Source organism: Dipodascopsis tothii (genome assembly GCF_038497935.1).
Source record: "Dipodascopsis tothii strain CBS 759.85 unplaced genomic scaffold V1510scaffold_9, whole genome shotgun sequence".
In the NCBI taxonomy this organism is placed as follows: Eukaryota; Fungi; Ascomycota; class Lipomycetes; order Lipomycetales; family Lipomycetaceae; genus Neoaidaea; species Neoaidaea tothii.
Genome location: NW_027117993.1, coordinates 1 through 14708, shown reverse-complemented (window position 1 = coordinate 14708; position 14708 = coordinate 1). Strand labels below are relative to the sequence as shown.

The 14708-nt window shown below is 71.8% G+C and overlaps 8 protein-coding genes and 1 non-coding gene across 9 annotated transcripts; 6 read left to right on the top strand and 3 right to left on the bottom strand.

Annotated features, from left to right (window-relative positions):
• The first annotated feature begins 237 nt into the window (after positions 1-237).
• V1510DRAFT_414145 (uncharacterized protein) lies at positions 238-1863 on the top strand. Its single transcript, XM_066933363.1, has one exon. The coding sequence runs from the start codon at positions 276-278 to the stop codon at positions 1821-1823; it is 1548 nt and encodes a 515-aa protein (XP_066789823.1). The 5' UTR covers positions 238-275; the 3' UTR covers positions 1824-1863.
• A 3073-nt stretch (positions 1864-4936) lies between these two features.
• V1510DRAFT_414141 (kinase-like domain-containing protein) lies at positions 4937-5821 on the top strand. Its single transcript, XM_066933362.1, has one exon. The coding sequence runs from the start codon at positions 5018-5020 to the stop codon at positions 5675-5677; it is 660 nt and encodes a 219-aa protein (XP_066789822.1). The 5' UTR covers positions 4937-5017; the 3' UTR covers positions 5678-5821.
• V1510DRAFT_414140 (uncharacterized protein) lies at positions 5224-6411 on the top strand. Its single transcript, XM_066933361.1, has one exon. It carries the CDS (start codon positions 5684-5686, stop codon positions 6338-6340), a length of 657 nt encoding a protein of 218 aa, XP_066789821.1. The 5' UTR covers positions 5224-5683; the 3' UTR covers positions 6341-6411.
• Positions 6412-6468: 57 nt separating this feature from the next.
• V1510DRAFT_414138 (DNA polymerase epsilon subunit C) lies at positions 6469-7001 on the top strand. The gene is made up of 3 exons (XM_066933360.1): positions 6469-6588; positions 6619-6691; positions 6724-7001. Exons 1-3 carry the CDS (start codon positions 6541-6543, stop codon positions 6939-6941), a joined length of 339 nt encoding a protein of 112 aa, XP_066789820.1. The 5' UTR covers positions 6469-6540; the 3' UTR covers positions 6942-7001.
• A 565-nt stretch (positions 7002-7566) lies between these two features.
• On the top strand, positions 7567-8890 carry V1510DRAFT_402152 (mitochondrial carrier domain-containing protein; the record flags this gene model as incomplete). Its single annotated transcript, XM_066932084.1, has 2 exons — positions 7567-7948; positions 7983-8890. 2 exons carry the CDS (start codon positions 7567-7569, stop codon positions 8888-8890), a joined length of 1290 nt encoding a protein of 429 aa, XP_066789819.1.
• Positions 8813-9661, bottom strand: V1510DRAFT_414134 (uncharacterized protein). The gene has a single exon (XM_066933359.1). It carries the CDS (start codon positions 9571-9573, stop codon positions 8899-8901), a length of 675 nt encoding a protein of 224 aa, XP_066789818.1. The 5' UTR covers positions 9574-9661; the 3' UTR covers positions 8813-8898.
• Positions 9662-9681: 20 nt separating this feature from the next.
• Positions 9682-12344, top strand: V1510DRAFT_402150 (Catenin-beta-like protein; the record flags this gene model as incomplete). The annotated part of the gene is made up of 3 exons (XM_066932083.1): positions 9682-9708; positions 9738-9792; positions 10579-12344. 3 exons carry the CDS (start codon positions 9682-9684, stop codon positions 12342-12344), a joined length of 1848 nt encoding a protein of 615 aa, XP_066789817.1.
• V1510DRAFT_414124 (uncharacterized protein) lies at positions 12331-13597 on the bottom strand. The gene is made up of 3 exons (XM_066933358.1): positions 13484-13597; positions 13105-13305; positions 12331-13073 (listed from the first exon to the last, which is right to left on the bottom strand). The coding sequence occupies exons 1-3, from the start codon at positions 13517-13519 to the stop codon at positions 12366-12368; spliced, it is 945 nt and encodes a 314-aa protein (XP_066789816.1). The 5' UTR covers positions 13520-13597; the 3' UTR covers positions 12331-12365.
• Positions 13598-14085: 488 nt separating this feature from the next.
• Positions 14086-14157, bottom strand: V1510DRAFT_t84. Its single transcript has one exon. It is a non-coding gene; the product is annotated as a tRNA-Arg (tRNA).
• Positions 14158-14708: the final 551 nt, after the last annotated feature.

The following is a 14708-nucleotide window of genomic DNA, read 5'->3' as shown; positions in this document are numbered from 1 at the left end:
GGGAAGACGCGGGAGGCGAGCCGCACGACGCGGGGCGGGGGCGGTGGGCGGTGGGCCGCAGCCGCACGGCAGGCGGCGCGGCGCGCCGCGCGCTGTGCGGCGGAAGGCGCGCCGCACGGCGTGCGGCGCGCGCCGCATCACCCGCAGGCGCGCGCCGCGCCGCATCACCCGCCGCGAACAGTCACGTGACCGCTATCTTATCGGGCCCACTCCGGCCCGGCGCGTCCGCGCCAGCCCTTATAAGACGAGTCATCCGAGTCACCGCTGACAGCACAATGGCTACCAAGTACCTCCTGATCAAGAACGGCACGGTCGTCTCGTCGCCGACGTCCGTGCTGCGCGCGCCGCACTCGGACATCCTCGCGTGCGACGGCGTCATCCAGATGGTCGGCGCCCTGGCCGGCTCGGCGCTCGTCCAGGCGATCCCGGCGGCCGAGCTGACGGTGATCGACGCCGAGGGCGCGTACGTCACGCCCGGCGGCGTGGACTCGCACGTCCACCTCGCCCAGGGCGCCGGCGGCGTGACCATGGACGGCTTCGAGACCGGCACGCGCTCGGCCATCTGCGGCGGCACGACCACGGTCGTGTGCTTCGCCGCGCAGGAGAGGACCGACCTGGACGTGACCGACGTCGTCGCGCGGTACCACGCCAAGGCCGCGGCCGAGGGCGGCACGTACTGCGACTACGGCTTCCACCTCATCGTGACCAACCCAACCGAGGACGTCATGGAGCGCCAGGTGCGCCAGCTCCGCCACGAGGGCGGCATCTCGTCGCTCAAGATCTACCTGTCGTACGACAACCGCAAGCTCTCGGACGCCGAGGTCATGAGCGTGCTCCAGGTCGCGCGCAGCGAGGGCATGACCACCATGATCCACGCCGAGAACTGGGACATGATCACGTTCATCATCAAGCAGCTCGAGGCGCGCGGCCAGACCGACCCGTACTTCCACGCGGTCTCGCGGCCGCCGCTGGTCGAGCACGAGGCGGCCTACCGCGCGATCTGCCTGTCCGAGCTCATGGACGCGCCGATCCTGATCGTGCACGTCTCGACGCGCGTCGCGCGCGACCACATCCGCGCCGCCCAGACCCGGCTGCTGCCGATCCACGCCGAGACGTGCCCGCAGTACCTCTACCTGCTCTCGGACCGGCTCGCGCTGCCCGACTACGAGGGCGCCAAGTACGTGTGCTCGCCGCCGCTGCGGGACTCGATGGACGAGATCAACGCGCTGTGGGAGGGCATCGCCAACGGCACCTTCACCACGCTCTCGTCCGACCACTGCCCGTCGTGCTGGGACCACCCGCACGGCAAGAAGCTCGGCCTGGACGAGCGCACGAACGTGGCCAAGTTCTCCAAGATCCCGAACGGCCTGCCGGGCGTCGAGACGCGGCTGCCGCTGGCGTTCCAGGGCGTTGTCGACGGCAAGATCACGATCGAGAAGTTTGTCGAGGTCTCGGCGACGAACCCGGCCAAGCTCTACGGTCTCGACAAGAAGGGGTTCATCGCGCCCGGCTACGACGCCGACGTGGCCGTGTGGTACCCGTACGGCGAGCAGCTCAAGCCCGGCGCGACCACGTTCGACGGCGTTGTGGTCGCCAACGAGAAGCTGCACCACCGCGGCGACTACACGCCGTACGAGGGCATGAGCCTGCCGAACTGGCCGCGGTACACGGTCCTGCGCGGCCGGGTCATGTGGGACCGCGACAACGGCGGGCTGGTGGGCGCCCAGGGCGACGGCCGGTTCGTGAAGCGCGTGGGCAACATGATGAAGCGCGAGCGCAACGTCTGGGTGAACGAGTGGCGGCCGTACGAGAACATGCCGTGAATAAACCGTTCGCGCTCAGGCACGCGAGATGTTGACGTCAGCGTGCAGCGGCCACGTGACGCCGCGAACAGTCACGTGAAGACACGTGACGGGTGTCCGATCGCTCGATAGGCGACCGCGTCGGCAATCTCGCCCCGCGCGGCCGAGGCGGCTGCCGCGGGCGCGCGGCATGCAGCCGCGCCGCACCGTAGCCGCGTCGCTCCCCGGCCGTCGCACCGCGCCCGCACCGCGCCCGCACCGCGCGCGCCCCGCGGCGCCCGGCGCGTCACGCGTACGCCGCGCCACAGCAGCCACAGCGCTGTGACTCGGTCTAGCCGCAGGTGACGCGGAATCGTGTCACGCGCACGGGGCGTTACCCGCAGCGGCGTGTTTCACCAGGCCGTGAGTCACTGGATCGTCGTGCGTACGCCGGCGCCCACCGCGTACACACGGACGAGGGGCGCGGCAGCTGACGTCACGTGCCGTCAGCCGCGCGGCCGCCGCGCGGTGGCCGTCGCGGCCACGCGGATCCACGCGTGGCCGCGGCCGTGCCGCGCGGTCCCGCCGCGCGGTCCCGCCGAGCGGCTGGCGCGTCTGCCAATAGCCGGACCAGCGCGCTGGATCGGGTCCCCGGCCCAGGTCCCTGGGCGGACCCGTCTTGGACCCGCAGCCGCCCTCCCCCCGTCCCCCACGGCGCCGGCGAGCCGGCCGCGCCAGGCCGCACCCGGCCGTGCGCCAGCGGTCCCGGCGGCTGGCGCCGCAGGCGCCTGCAGGCACCTGCGCGCCTCTTGGCACGCTGCTGCGGCCTCGGCACGCGCCCCGGCCGCCCGTCTGTGCCGGCCGGCCACTCATAGTCCGCGCTTTAGCGCCGCGGCGCTCGCTCGGGCCCGCGGCGGCTGGCCGGTCACGCCTGCCAGCCGCTGCGGCTGGCGACCGTGACCCAGCGCGTCACCGTTGGCGGCGGCTACGATGTGGCGCACTAGCCAAACATATACCCTTACCCGGCCGCCCTCGTCATCTCATCACGACGACCGGCGGGCGCCCAAACCGCCCGCGGAAACATCACCGAAAAAGTGGCCCTTGGAGAAAGAGGGATGGTATTTTAATCGACGTGGTCGACCCTCGCCGGCCTACACTCGTACCCCAGGCGCCCCCCCCGTGTGGTGTCGTTCAGCAGGTACGTCCCTGGCCGGGCAGCGCTCGCTGCCCGGCCATGTCCGCCGGCCGCTCGCCACAGGCCGATCGTTTGTGGTCGGCCCGACCCCAGCGCCGGTGGCCCGTTGCGGGCGGCGTCGGCGGCCACGAACACCGCCGCCGGGCCCGGTCGGGCCGCCCGCCTGGGCGCCGTCGTCCGGGCCGCCCGCCGCCGCCGTCGGCCGCCGCCGTCGGTCGCCCGTGACTGCCGCTGACTCCAGACCACCCGACGACGGCCTCTGTGGCCCAGCTCCGGCCCCCGGTCCAGTCCCGGCCGCGTCCCGGGCCTCTTGGCCGGCCCCGTTTCGCGCACTGTGCCGCACGCCGCGCGTGTGGCGAGCGGTGCGTGTGCCGTTGCCGCGCCCTGCGCGTGTTCCAGCCCTATGACAGTTTCCGACCGCGCCGCTGGCGGTGACGCCGGCGCGCCCGGGCCCGACGGGCGGCCGAGCGTGGCGAGCAGCGTGGCCGGCATCCAGGCTGGTGCCCTGGCCGGCACCGTTGCCGGAAGCCCGCCCGACAGCCGGCTGAGCGCCGTTTTGAGCGCGCTGCCGCAGCGTCTCGGCACACCTCCGCTGCGGATCCTGACCGAGCTGCCCGGTGCGCCCGGCGCGCCGGCGGCTGACGGCGTGGACCTGCTGCCGCCGGCGTACGCGCGGCCGGCCGGCTCGTCCGCCGGCTCGTCCGTCGGTTCCGCGGCGTCGTCCGCTGGCCCAGTCTCGGGCACAGCCGGCCGGCGCCACCGGTCGCACTCGCTCGAGTCGCCGTCGACTGTGTATCGGGACCTGACGCCGCTACCGTCGCCGATCGTGCCGTCGGCGTCGTCGCCGGGTGGGTCGCGGTTTGGCCGGTCGCCGACGCAGACGTTTGCGTCGCCGCCCGGCCCGGCCGCGGCCACGCCGCACCATGTCTGCGTGCCTTCGGACGGCTCGTCGCCCGACTCGGCGGCGTCGGGCGCCACGGACGCCACTGGCCCGACCGACCCGGCCGGGTCGACGCCGCCGGACCCGCGCAAGCCGTACACGCTGCTGCCGGCGGCCGAGTTCGAGCTCGGGCTCGGCATCCAGCCGCTGCCGGCCGGCGGCCTGCGACCGCCGGCCGGGTTCCGGCGCCCGGACACCAGGGTGATGTCGGACTCGACCAGCATGGCCGCCGCCGTCGCCGAGTCCGAGACCGCGGCAGACCGCAGCCGGCGGCAGCTGGCCGCGCTCAACACCGTCATGCTGCCCGGCGCGCGGTACGGCCCCGGCTTGGCGACCGGGCCGCCGCTGCTGTCTGCGCCGCCGTTCTCGGCCGACCACGCCGAGAAGTTCTACATGAACCGCGAGCGGTCGCTCGTGGACTCGCTCTACGGCTCTGGCGACACCTACACGGCCACGGACGAGTACGGCCGGGAGCGCGTGTGGCGGCAGCTGCGCGAGCTCGGCCGCGGCACGTTCTCGTCGGTCGTGCTGGCTGTGGCCGACCACTCGGCGTCGGCCGGCGCAACGCCGTCGTCGTCGCTGTCGCCGCCGTGGGAGCCGATGCAGGGCATCGTGCGTGCGCGCACCGAGCCCACCATCGGCCGCGGCAGCAGCCGCGGCCTGTCGCCGTCGCCGTCGCCGCTGGGCCGCGGCGCGGCGCCGGCCGCGCCGTCCGCGCCGTCGACGCTGCTCGGGCGCGGCGCGCGGGCGGCCCGGTCGCCGGCTGCGATCGAGCTGCCCGAGTTTCCTATGGACCTCACGTTCTCGCCGTCGCCGGCGCCGTCGCCGGACGAGCAGGACCTGGTCGCGGTCAAGATCGTCGAGCTGGCGTCGGCCGGCGGCGCGTCCAAGGACCGCATCGAGTCGTCGCTCAAGCGCGAGCACGCGATCCTGCAGTCGCTCCGGCACCCGTCCGTGATCCAGCTGCTGGCGGCCAACTTCACGCCGGACCGCCGGGTCGTGGCCGACGACTTTGACACACCGGCGAGCGTGCCGATCCCGCGGGCGCGGCGCGACCGCGACCGCGAGGAGCGCGACGCGCCCGTGCCCGCGCCGCAGCGCATGCTGCTCGTGCTGCCCTACTGCCGCGGCGGCGATCTCTTTGATCTGGCGTCGCGCCACCGCGACGTGCTCACGCCCCGGCTCGTCAAGCGCATCTTTGCCGAGCTCGCGTCCGCCGTGCACTACATTCACGCCAACAACATTGTCCACCGCGACATCAAGCTCGAGAACGTGCTGCTCACGCTGCCGCCGTCGACCTTGGCCGTCATCGGCGCGCCCGAGCGGTTTCCGTCGGCCATCGCCACGCTCTCGGACTTTGGCCTCTCGCGCGAGATCGACCCGGCGCACCCGTTGCTCTCGACGCGCTGCGGCTCCGAGGACTACGCCGCGCCCGAGATCATCATGGGCCAGCCCTACGACGGCCGCGCGACCGACGTCTGGGCGCTGGGCGTCCTGCTCTACGCTCTCGTGGAGGGTCGCCTGCCCTTCGACTCGCGCGCCGCCAACGGCCGCAACCGCGTCAAGCACCGCATCGCCCGCGTCGACTGGGCCTGGGCCAAGATCACCGGCGTGCTCTCTAACGACTGGGCCGACCCCAAGCTCATCGTCGAGGGCTGTTTGCGACGCAAGGAGTCGCGCGTCACCATGGACCACATCTGCGCCTCCGACGCCGTGCGCGATAGCATTGCCGTCCCGCTCTTTCAGAGCGCCGGCCGGTAGGCTTGTATGATTAGTGCCTTGCATTCTGTTCTTGGATCGTTGTATTTTAGGGAATTAGCGGTAATTCTGGATCTGCGGCTGTGCGCCACGCGCCGGCCACTGCGGCTATATGCCTCCTGCTGGAGGGGCGGCCGCCCTGACGGCTCGTTGGCGGAGGCTTGTTCGTGGCGGTGCACGAGCCACGAGCCTCCGGCGGCGGACGCGGCTATGCCGCCTGCCAGAGGCTTGTCCGTGGCGGTGCACGAGCCTGCGGCGGCAACTGCGGCTATGCGTGACCTGCCAGAAGCCTTTCTGTGGCGGTGCACGAGCCTCTGGCGGCGGCGGTGCCTACATGCCGTCTGCCGGAGGCTTGTCCGTGACGCTGCACGAGCCTCCGGCGGACTGCGCCGAGGGCGGCTATGCGCCACAGCGGCTATATGCCCTGCCCACGCAGTTATCCTCCAAAGCCGCCGCCGGAGCCGTCACCAACCAGTCTCCAGCGGCGGCTATAGCGTGCCCTGGGCGGAAGCAGCGCCAGCCGGGCTTGCCTCCAGCGCGTCGCCGCTGGAGACGCACCGCCACAGCGTGCCACCGGCGGCCTTGCGCGTATGCGCCCGCGCGGGTACGTCCGGAAGAGCCCACCGTCGCCAGCAAGGGCGCATCCATCTACGGGCCTCAGATTAGATCAAGTAGCCGTCATCCCAGCGCATCTGGTTCCGCAGATCCGCGACTGCGCCGGTCTCTCTCTTGTGTCATCACGGGCAAGGGTCGTGGGGCGCGGGCCGGCTATAAAAGGGCGGCGGCATCACGTGACGGACGCGGCCGCTCACGTGACAGACGCCATATATACGCAGCCCGCGCCGCAATTTTTCTCCACAGACACAATGGAATCCAAAGGACAGGTCCCGCAGATCAAGACGCGGTTCCCGGTGGTGAGTGCGCGCGGGGGCGTGCTGACGCAGGCGCGCATCAAGAAAATCATGCAGGCGGACGACGACATCGGCAAGGTGGCCCAGGCCACGCCGATCGTGGTCGGTAAGTACGCGGCGCGGCGGCGCTGACGGCAGCCAAAGCGCTGGAGCTGTTTATGATCTCGCTCGTGCAGGAGTCGTGCAACCAGGCGCGCCAGAAGAACGCCAAGCGCGTGTCGCCGGCGCACCTCAAGCAGGCCGTCATGTCCATGGACCAGTTTGACTTTCTGGTCGAGACGGTGGGGAAGTACCCCGACCCGGTCAACGACGACGACGACGAGGGCGGCCGCGGCAAGCGCAAGAAGCGCGAGTAGGATGGGTTTGCATTTCCGGCGTTGTGACTGTACTGTAGAGTAATGTAAGATTGGCCTGTGATGTGACAGCCGCAGCCGAGCGGTCGTGCGACGCGCCGAGCCGCACGGGGTGCGGCGGGCGGGCTGCGCGGCGGGGCCGGCTGTCAGCCGCACGCGGTGCGGCGTGGGCTGCGTGCTGTGCGGCGTGGGCTGCGTGCCGTGCGGCTCGAGCCGCGTGCTGTGCGGCTCGAGCCGCGTGCTGTGCGACGCAACGAGCTTTCGCCGGCGACGGCGGCGCGGGCGTGCCCTGCGGACGGCGTCCGGCCACCCGACAGAGTGCGACGGAGACGTCGGCGGCTGCCAACGTCAGCCGGGGCAGCGCGGAGAAGCCGCACGGGGTGCGGCGCGAGCCGCATGCCGTGCGGCGCATCGAACTCCGGCGCCGACCTCGTTGAGATCGCCCTCCGGCGGCTTCTGCGCGCAGCGCAGCCACCCTCGACGGAGTCGCCGCCGGAGGCTCGCCCGCGGCACTTCACGGCCCTCGGCGGCAGAGTCGCAGGCTTCCGGCTGCCGGCGTGGAGCTAGCCACACGGCGTGCGGCTCACTCCCGCACTTGTCCCGACCGCATCGCCCCGCGGCAGTCTCCATGGCGTCCTCACTCCTGGCCGGCACGGCCCCCGACGGCGGCGATCCCCGCGGTCCCGGCCGGCCCGAACCGGCGCCGACCGGCGCCGACGACAGCCCGGCCGCCGAGATCGAGCCGTCCGCGGCCAAGACCCGGAAAACGAACCAAGTCGTCGGCGCGGCCACCGCCGGCACCCGCGCGCTGGCGTCACAGGTCCTCACGCTGTACCTGCGCGTGCCGATCAAGCTCTTCCGGCCGACGCGGGTCGACTACATGATCGTGCCGCGGGCCATCAACCCGGTGTTCAACAGCAAGGCGCCGTGGCGGTTCCGGACGCACTCGTCGCTGGCGCTGATGGCGCACGCCGTGCGCACGCACGGCTGGTCGTTTATCCCGAACCAAGGTACGTACGGTCGGGCGGCGTGGGCTGACCGCAGTGCTGCCGCCGCTGGTGGCCAACTCGGCCGTCGGCCTGGTGCTCTATACGACGTACCTGACCGCGCTCCCGGCGTTTGCGCCGCCGGAGCCGACCACGGTCGCGCCCGCAGCCGCCCCGGCCGGCGGGCAGGCGCCGCTGCTGGCGCAGGCGCAGGCGCAGACGCTGCTGACGTTCCGGCAGACGTTCGCGGCCGGCGTCGTGGCCGGCGCGGCGCAGTCGCTGGCTGCGGCGCCCATCGACGCCATCTTCACGCGGTTTTCGGTGCACGAGCTGCTCGACCGCGAGAACGGCGGGCGGCACAAGTCCATGTGGCAGTACTGCTACGACAAGCTGCGCGAGGTCGGCCCGCGCGGCGTCTTCGCCGGCTACACGCTGAGCCTGGCCAAGGAGGGGCTCGGCTACGGCGTCTTTTTCGCCTCGTTCGAGACGCTCAAGCAGACGCTGCTCCGCCGCGAGGCGCCGGCCGCGCCCGCCGACGACGGCCCGCGCTCGCTGTCCAAGACGATCCGGCAGAAGTCGTCGGCCGCGCGGTACCCCGCGCTCGTGCTCGTCTCGGGCGCCGCCGCGGCCGTCATGCTCCAGGCCGTCCAGTTCCCCCTGGGCCGGCTGCAGAGCCTGCACCTGACCATCCTCGAGGGCATCGACCACGCCGCGTACCGGCGGTCCGCGCGCGGCGCCGTGCAGCTCTACGTGCACGCCTACGGCGAGCTCTACCGGCAGGCGTGCCGGCTCAAGGACGTCGGCGGCGCGCGCTCGTGGCCGCGGTGGCTCTACAAGGGCTTCCTGCGCAGCACAGTGTCCATGCTGCCGTCGACGTCCATCGGCCTCTTTGTGTTTGAGATCATGCGCATTCGGTTCCTCGAGAGCGACGCCGGCGACGCCGCCACGCTGCTCGAGCCCCTGTAAATACATCATCACCGCTTGCGGTACTTCTTCTCCTGCGCCGCCAGCAGCGGGTTCACGGCCTTGTGGTACGGCTTCGAGCCGGTCACGGTCTTGGTCTTGATCTCGGTCTGCGCCTTGCGCAGCAGCACCGGGTGCGACCCGATGTACGACCCGTTCATGTCCTTGAATGCGCGGAAGTAGTCGTCCGAGTTGCGGAACGCCACAAAGCCGTAGCCCTTGCTCTTGGCCGTCTTGCGGTCGCGGATCACCCGCGCCTTGGACACGGACGGGTACTTGCTGAACGCCCGCAGGACCGTGTCGTCCGTGACCTCGCCGCCCAGGTTGCCGACAAACAGCCGGAAGTGCGTCGGGTCCCACTCGAGCAGCGTCGGATCTTCCCATTTCTTGCCGCCGCCCTCGCGCACGACCGTCACGCGCTTGTCGGTCTTGGCCTTGGACGGCCCTGCGCGCGCGCCGAGCGCGGGCGCCGGCGCGCCGGGCACGTACACGCTCTGCTGCTGCGCGATCGCCGCCTCGATCGACATGTTGGCTGTGCTGGCGGCGTGCGCGCCCAGCGCGGGGCCGCTGGCGTTGGCGGGCCGCGCGTACGGCGCAGCCGCTGCGCGCGCGCCGCCGGGCCGGGCCTCCCGCCGCCCGAACGCGCCGCCCATCTTGCCGAATCCACCGGGCTTGTTGGAGCTCATGGTGCTGATCTGGCTGGGCTGGGAGCGGCGAAGGCGGTCGAAAAAACTCGTGATAGCCGGGTAACCGGGCCTCTTGAGTCCGCGCGCCGCCCCGACCTCTGCACCGCCATGACCGACGTGGATGCGATCTTCAAGGTACGTGCGTGCCGGCCGCGCTGACCCAGACCCCGGATCTGCCCGAGCCCAAGCGGCGCCGGCTGGGCGACCTGCCCAATCCAGGTGAGTTCTGCGGCGACGCAGCTGCCGCAAATCTGCGCATCGTCGCGCGGCTTCTGGACGCGGCCGCCGGCCGGTCTGCGGACTGGTGGCGGAGAAGCGGCGATCGGCTGCGGGGCCGGCGCGCTGATCCGCAGGCGACGCCCCGGAGTCGTGCGCTGCGGCGGCTATATGCCGGCGGCTATATGCTGAGCCTCCGGACAGCGCCGAGGGAGGCTGCCCACCGGGCAGGTAGCAGTGATTGCGGCCTGATCTGCCCACAGGGCGGCTACGCCGACGGGGTCGGCGGCGGCTCGCACCAGACGCGGCTCTGGCGGTGACTCCATCGGGCGCGGCCGGCAGGCGGCTGCGCGGCACTGCGGCTATATGCTGCGGCTATATGCTGCGGCCGGGCGCCTGCCCGAAGGGCAGCTACCCCCGACGGAGTCGCCGCCGGAGGCTCGCCAATGGGTGCGTCTCCGGCTGCGGCGGCTATGCGCCACAGCGGCTATATGATCTGCCCCGCGGCAGCCACGCACGAGCCTCCGGCGGCGACTCCGTCGAGGTGGCTGCCCTCCGGGCAGGCGCACAGCCGCGTGGCGCATAGCCGCCCGCGGGCGGCTATGCGCCACAGCGGCTACATGACCTGCCCAGACGGCAGCCGCGCACGAGCCTCCGGCGGCGACTCCGTCGGGGTGGCTGCCCTCCGGGCAGGCGCACAGCTGCGTGGCGCATAGCCGCAGTGGCAGTGGGCGACGGTGGCGGTGCGGCAGCTGCGCCGCACGGCGTGCGGCTGATTGCTGACGGCAGTGCACGCGTACCAAACCTCGGCGTCCGAGTCCGAGCCCGAGCCCGCCGCGCCGGTGGAGGAGCCGGTCGACCTCGACGAGCACGGATCGGACGACGACGAGGGCGGCCGGTTCTTCGGCGGCGGCATGACGGCCGAGCAGCGCGAAATCCTGGACTTTGTGGACAAATACGAGGACGACGGCGAAATCACGTTCGACAGCGCGTGGGTCCGGCGGACGGTCGGCCGGCTGGAGCGGGCGGTGGCGCGCAACGAGGCCCTCCGCGCGCGGCACGCGGACGCGCCGCAGCGGTTCATGGCGTCCGAAGAAGAGCTCGACGAGGCCATCAAGAAGCTGTCGGCGCTGACCGAGCACGCCGAGCTGTACCCCGATTTCGTGCAGGCCGGCGGGCCGGCGCTGCTGACGGGCGTGCTGCTGCACGAGAACACGGACGTGGCGCTGGAGGCCGCGCAGGTGCTGGCCGAGCTGACGGACGAGGACGTGGCCGCGGCCGAGGCGGACGCGGCGGAGCTGGCGGCCGCGGTGGCGGACGCCAGCGCGATCGAGTACGTCGTGCTCGACCTGGACCGGCTGGACGAGGCCGCGTCGGACGCCGAGCGCGCGGGCGTGTTCCAGCTGCTGAGCGTGGTCGAGAACCTGGCCGAGGAGGCCGCGGTGGCCGACCGGCTGTTTGCGGACGCCGACGGCGGGCTGCTGCGGTGGCTGCTGGCGCGGATCGGCGTGGCCGAGGCCCCGGTCGGCCAGAACAAGCAGTACGCGGCCGAGGTGCTGTCGATCGTGCTGCAGCGGTCGCGGGCCGCCCGCGACCTGTTCTGCGCCGGCCCGGACGGCGTGGACGCGCTGCTGCGCCAGCTGTCGCGGTACCGCGCGCACGACCCGCCGCGCGAGGACACGGACGAGGTCGAGTTCGTGCAGAACCTGTTTGACGCGCTGCTGGTGGTCGCGGGCGACGCCGAGGGCCGCCAGCGGCTGCACGACGCCGAGGGCGTCGAGCTGCTGCTGCTGCTGCTGCGGTCCGGCGGGCGGCACGGGCGCGCGCGCGCCATGAAGGTGCTGGACTACGCCATGGCCACGGCCACGGACGGTGCGCGCGCGGTCGCGCGGACGGTCGTCGCCGCCGGCGGGCTCTCGCTCGTGTTCAAGGCGCTGCGGGCGCTGGCGAAGGGCGGCAAGCCGGCGGCCGGCGCGGACGCGGTGCTGGGCGTGGTCGCGTCGCTGCTGCGGCACCTTCCCGACGAGTCCGAGGAGCGCGTCAAGGTGCTGGCGCGGTTCGTCGAGCGCGGGTGCGACAACACGGTCCGGCTGGCCGAGATTCGCGACGGGATCGTGCGGCGGCTGGCGCGCACGGACGCGGACATCGCCGACGAGCGCGCGCGGTTCCTGGCCACGCAGCCGGCCGCAGACGCGCCCGCAGCCGACCGGCGCGACTGGGACGACGAGCTCGAGGGCCGCACGACCGAGTGGTACATCACGCGGCTCGACCACGGGCTCGGCCGGCTGCAGACGGTCGACACCATCGCCGGCTGGCTGGCCGCCGAGGACGACGACGGCAGCCTCGGCGTGCGGGACGCGCTCGTGCGCGCGCTGCGCGAGCGCGGCGCCGGCCTCGCCGACGTCCGCGACACGCTCGACGAGTACCGCAGCGACGTCGCGCCCGACGACGTGCCGGCCGAGGTCGAGCAGCAGATGGCCGCCGACGAGCGCGAGCAGCGCGCCGAGGCGCAGGACGTGGCCGACATGCTCGGCGTCCTGCTCGAGTTTCTGTGACGTGTATTTAGCTACCTACGCCTAGAACTTGAACACCTGCTCCTTGGTGAAGCCCAGCTCGGCCAGCGCACCGGTCAGCTCGCCCTGGTCCGACGGCGAGACCTTGGTGCCCGAGATGGCCTTGTACATGCCGGGCGGGCCGCAGACAAAGACCTTGACGTTGTCGGCCGAGGCCTTGGGCAGGTACTTGGCCAGCACGTCCTTGGACAGGAAGCCGGTCAGGCCCTTCCAGCCCGCCGGGGCCTTGTCGAGCGTGTACACGACCTTGATCTGGTCGGGGTGCTTGGCCGCCAGCGCGTCCAGCGTGTCCTTCATCAGGATGTCGGCCTCGGTCGCGTTGCCGAACAGCAGCGTGACCTTGGTCTTGTCGGCCGGGTCGGACGCGATCGCGTGCATGAGCTGGTACAGCGGCGTGATGCCGGTGCCGCCGCCGATGAGCGCGATCTCGGTGTGCTTGTTGGCGTCCCAGGGGTACTTGACGATCGGGCCCTTGAACGCGAGCGTCTCGCCGGGCTGCAGCGACGTCACGTGCACCGACGCCTTGCCGCCGGGGTACGCCTTGACGAGCAGGTCCAGGTGGCCCTTGGTGTTGACGTCCGAGATCGGCGTGTACGGCCGGATCACGTTCTTGCCGGACGTGGCGTCCTTGTACTTGATCACCACGGCCGACGCGTTGATCAGGCCCGAGACCGCCTCGGGGTCGGCAAACGAGAACCGCAGGAGCTTGGTCTGGGGTCAGCGCGCTCACACGCCCACTCACGTTCTCGCTCAGGTCGAACTTCTCCTTGAGCGTCAGGTCGACGAACTCGCCCTTGAGCACGGGCTCAGCGGCCTGCACGGACGACATGGTCGAGTAGTAATAGAGGGCAGTGCCGGCGATGGCCACCGACGACGCGAGCACAAGCGACGGGCGCTTCTGGATGGACTGGGCCGAGGTCGACACGAAACGGGTCGCGGCGGGCTGTCCGTTAGCAGGGCCCTGGGCCCGGGGGGGCGCGCTGCGCGCGACCGTGCGGCGGCCGCGGTCCCGAGTCGGCTGCTCCGCTGCCGCCCGCGTCCGCCGGCTCTTCCGCGGCCGCCGTGCGCCGGGATCCAGCCGCCGATCGCTTGCAGCGCACCTCCCACCGGCCGCTACCTACCTTGGCCGCGGACAGACGGGAGAACATGAACGACATACTTGCTGAGATGGATTGGATAGAAACAGTGATGCCGGTCTTTCCAGAGACGATGAAAGTCGAGAAGAAAGAAAAAAGACGGGCTCTTTGTTTCTTACCAAGTCCGGATTACTAACCAATTGCCCATAATTGCACCACGCCGGCGATCCGTTAGCCCGCTTCCACCGCCTCCATTGGTCCCCCACGGACCTGCGCGACGCCTGTCCGGTCGGGCCGCAGTGGTGCCCGAGCGGCGGGGTACGGACTTAGTGGCTGCGTAGTCATCGCCGCACGGCGCCGCGCCGGCACCCGACTCCCCGGCCGGGAGGTCGCCGGACCGGCCGGGCTTGGTTTGTGCGACCTCGGCCGGTACACTGCGGCCTCCGGCCCGGCCATTGGCTGTCCTGGCGGCCAATTGCGCTCTACGTAGCGGATGCTCGGACTCGGGTCCGGACTTAAGTCCCAGCCGGACTGCTTCCAGCCGCCGCCGATCGCCGGCGCACCCGGCCGTCGGCTGGCTGCCGCCCTGCGCCGTGCCTCATCGTCGATCCATGACGCAATCGCCGCACGGCGGGCAGGGCAAAAAAAGATCCAGGCGGGACTCGAACCCGCAATCTTTGCCTCCGGAGAGCAACGCCTTACCTTTAGGCCACTAGACCACTTCTACAAACTCCTGGCGTCGCTCCGGCTAACCTCTGCGCGCGGCGCGTGTGGCCTCCGGCGGCGACTCCGTCGAGGTGGCTGCCATTCGGGCAGGACGGATCATATAGCCGCTGTAGCACATAGCCGCCCGCAGGGCGCACCCTCGACGGAGTCGCGGCCGGAGGCCAGTCGGACACGGGCGAGCCTCCGGCGGCGACTCCGTCGAGGGTGGCTGCCCTTCGGGCAGGTCGTATCATACCCGCTGTGGCGCATAGCCGCCCGCAGGGCGCACCCTCGACGGAGTCGCCGCCGGAGGCCCGTTGCACACAGGCGAGCCTCCGGCGGCGACTCCGTCGAGGGTAGCTGCCCTTCGGGCAGGTCGTATCATACAGCCTATGTGGCGCATAGCCGCCGCTGCGGCGCATAGCCGCCGCTGTGACATAGCCGCCCGCAGGGCGCACCCTCGACGGAGTCGCCGCCGGAGGCGCGTTGCACACGGACGAGCCTCCGGCGGCGACTCCGTCGAGGGTAGCTGCCCATCGGGCCGGGCGGGTCAAATAGCCGCGGT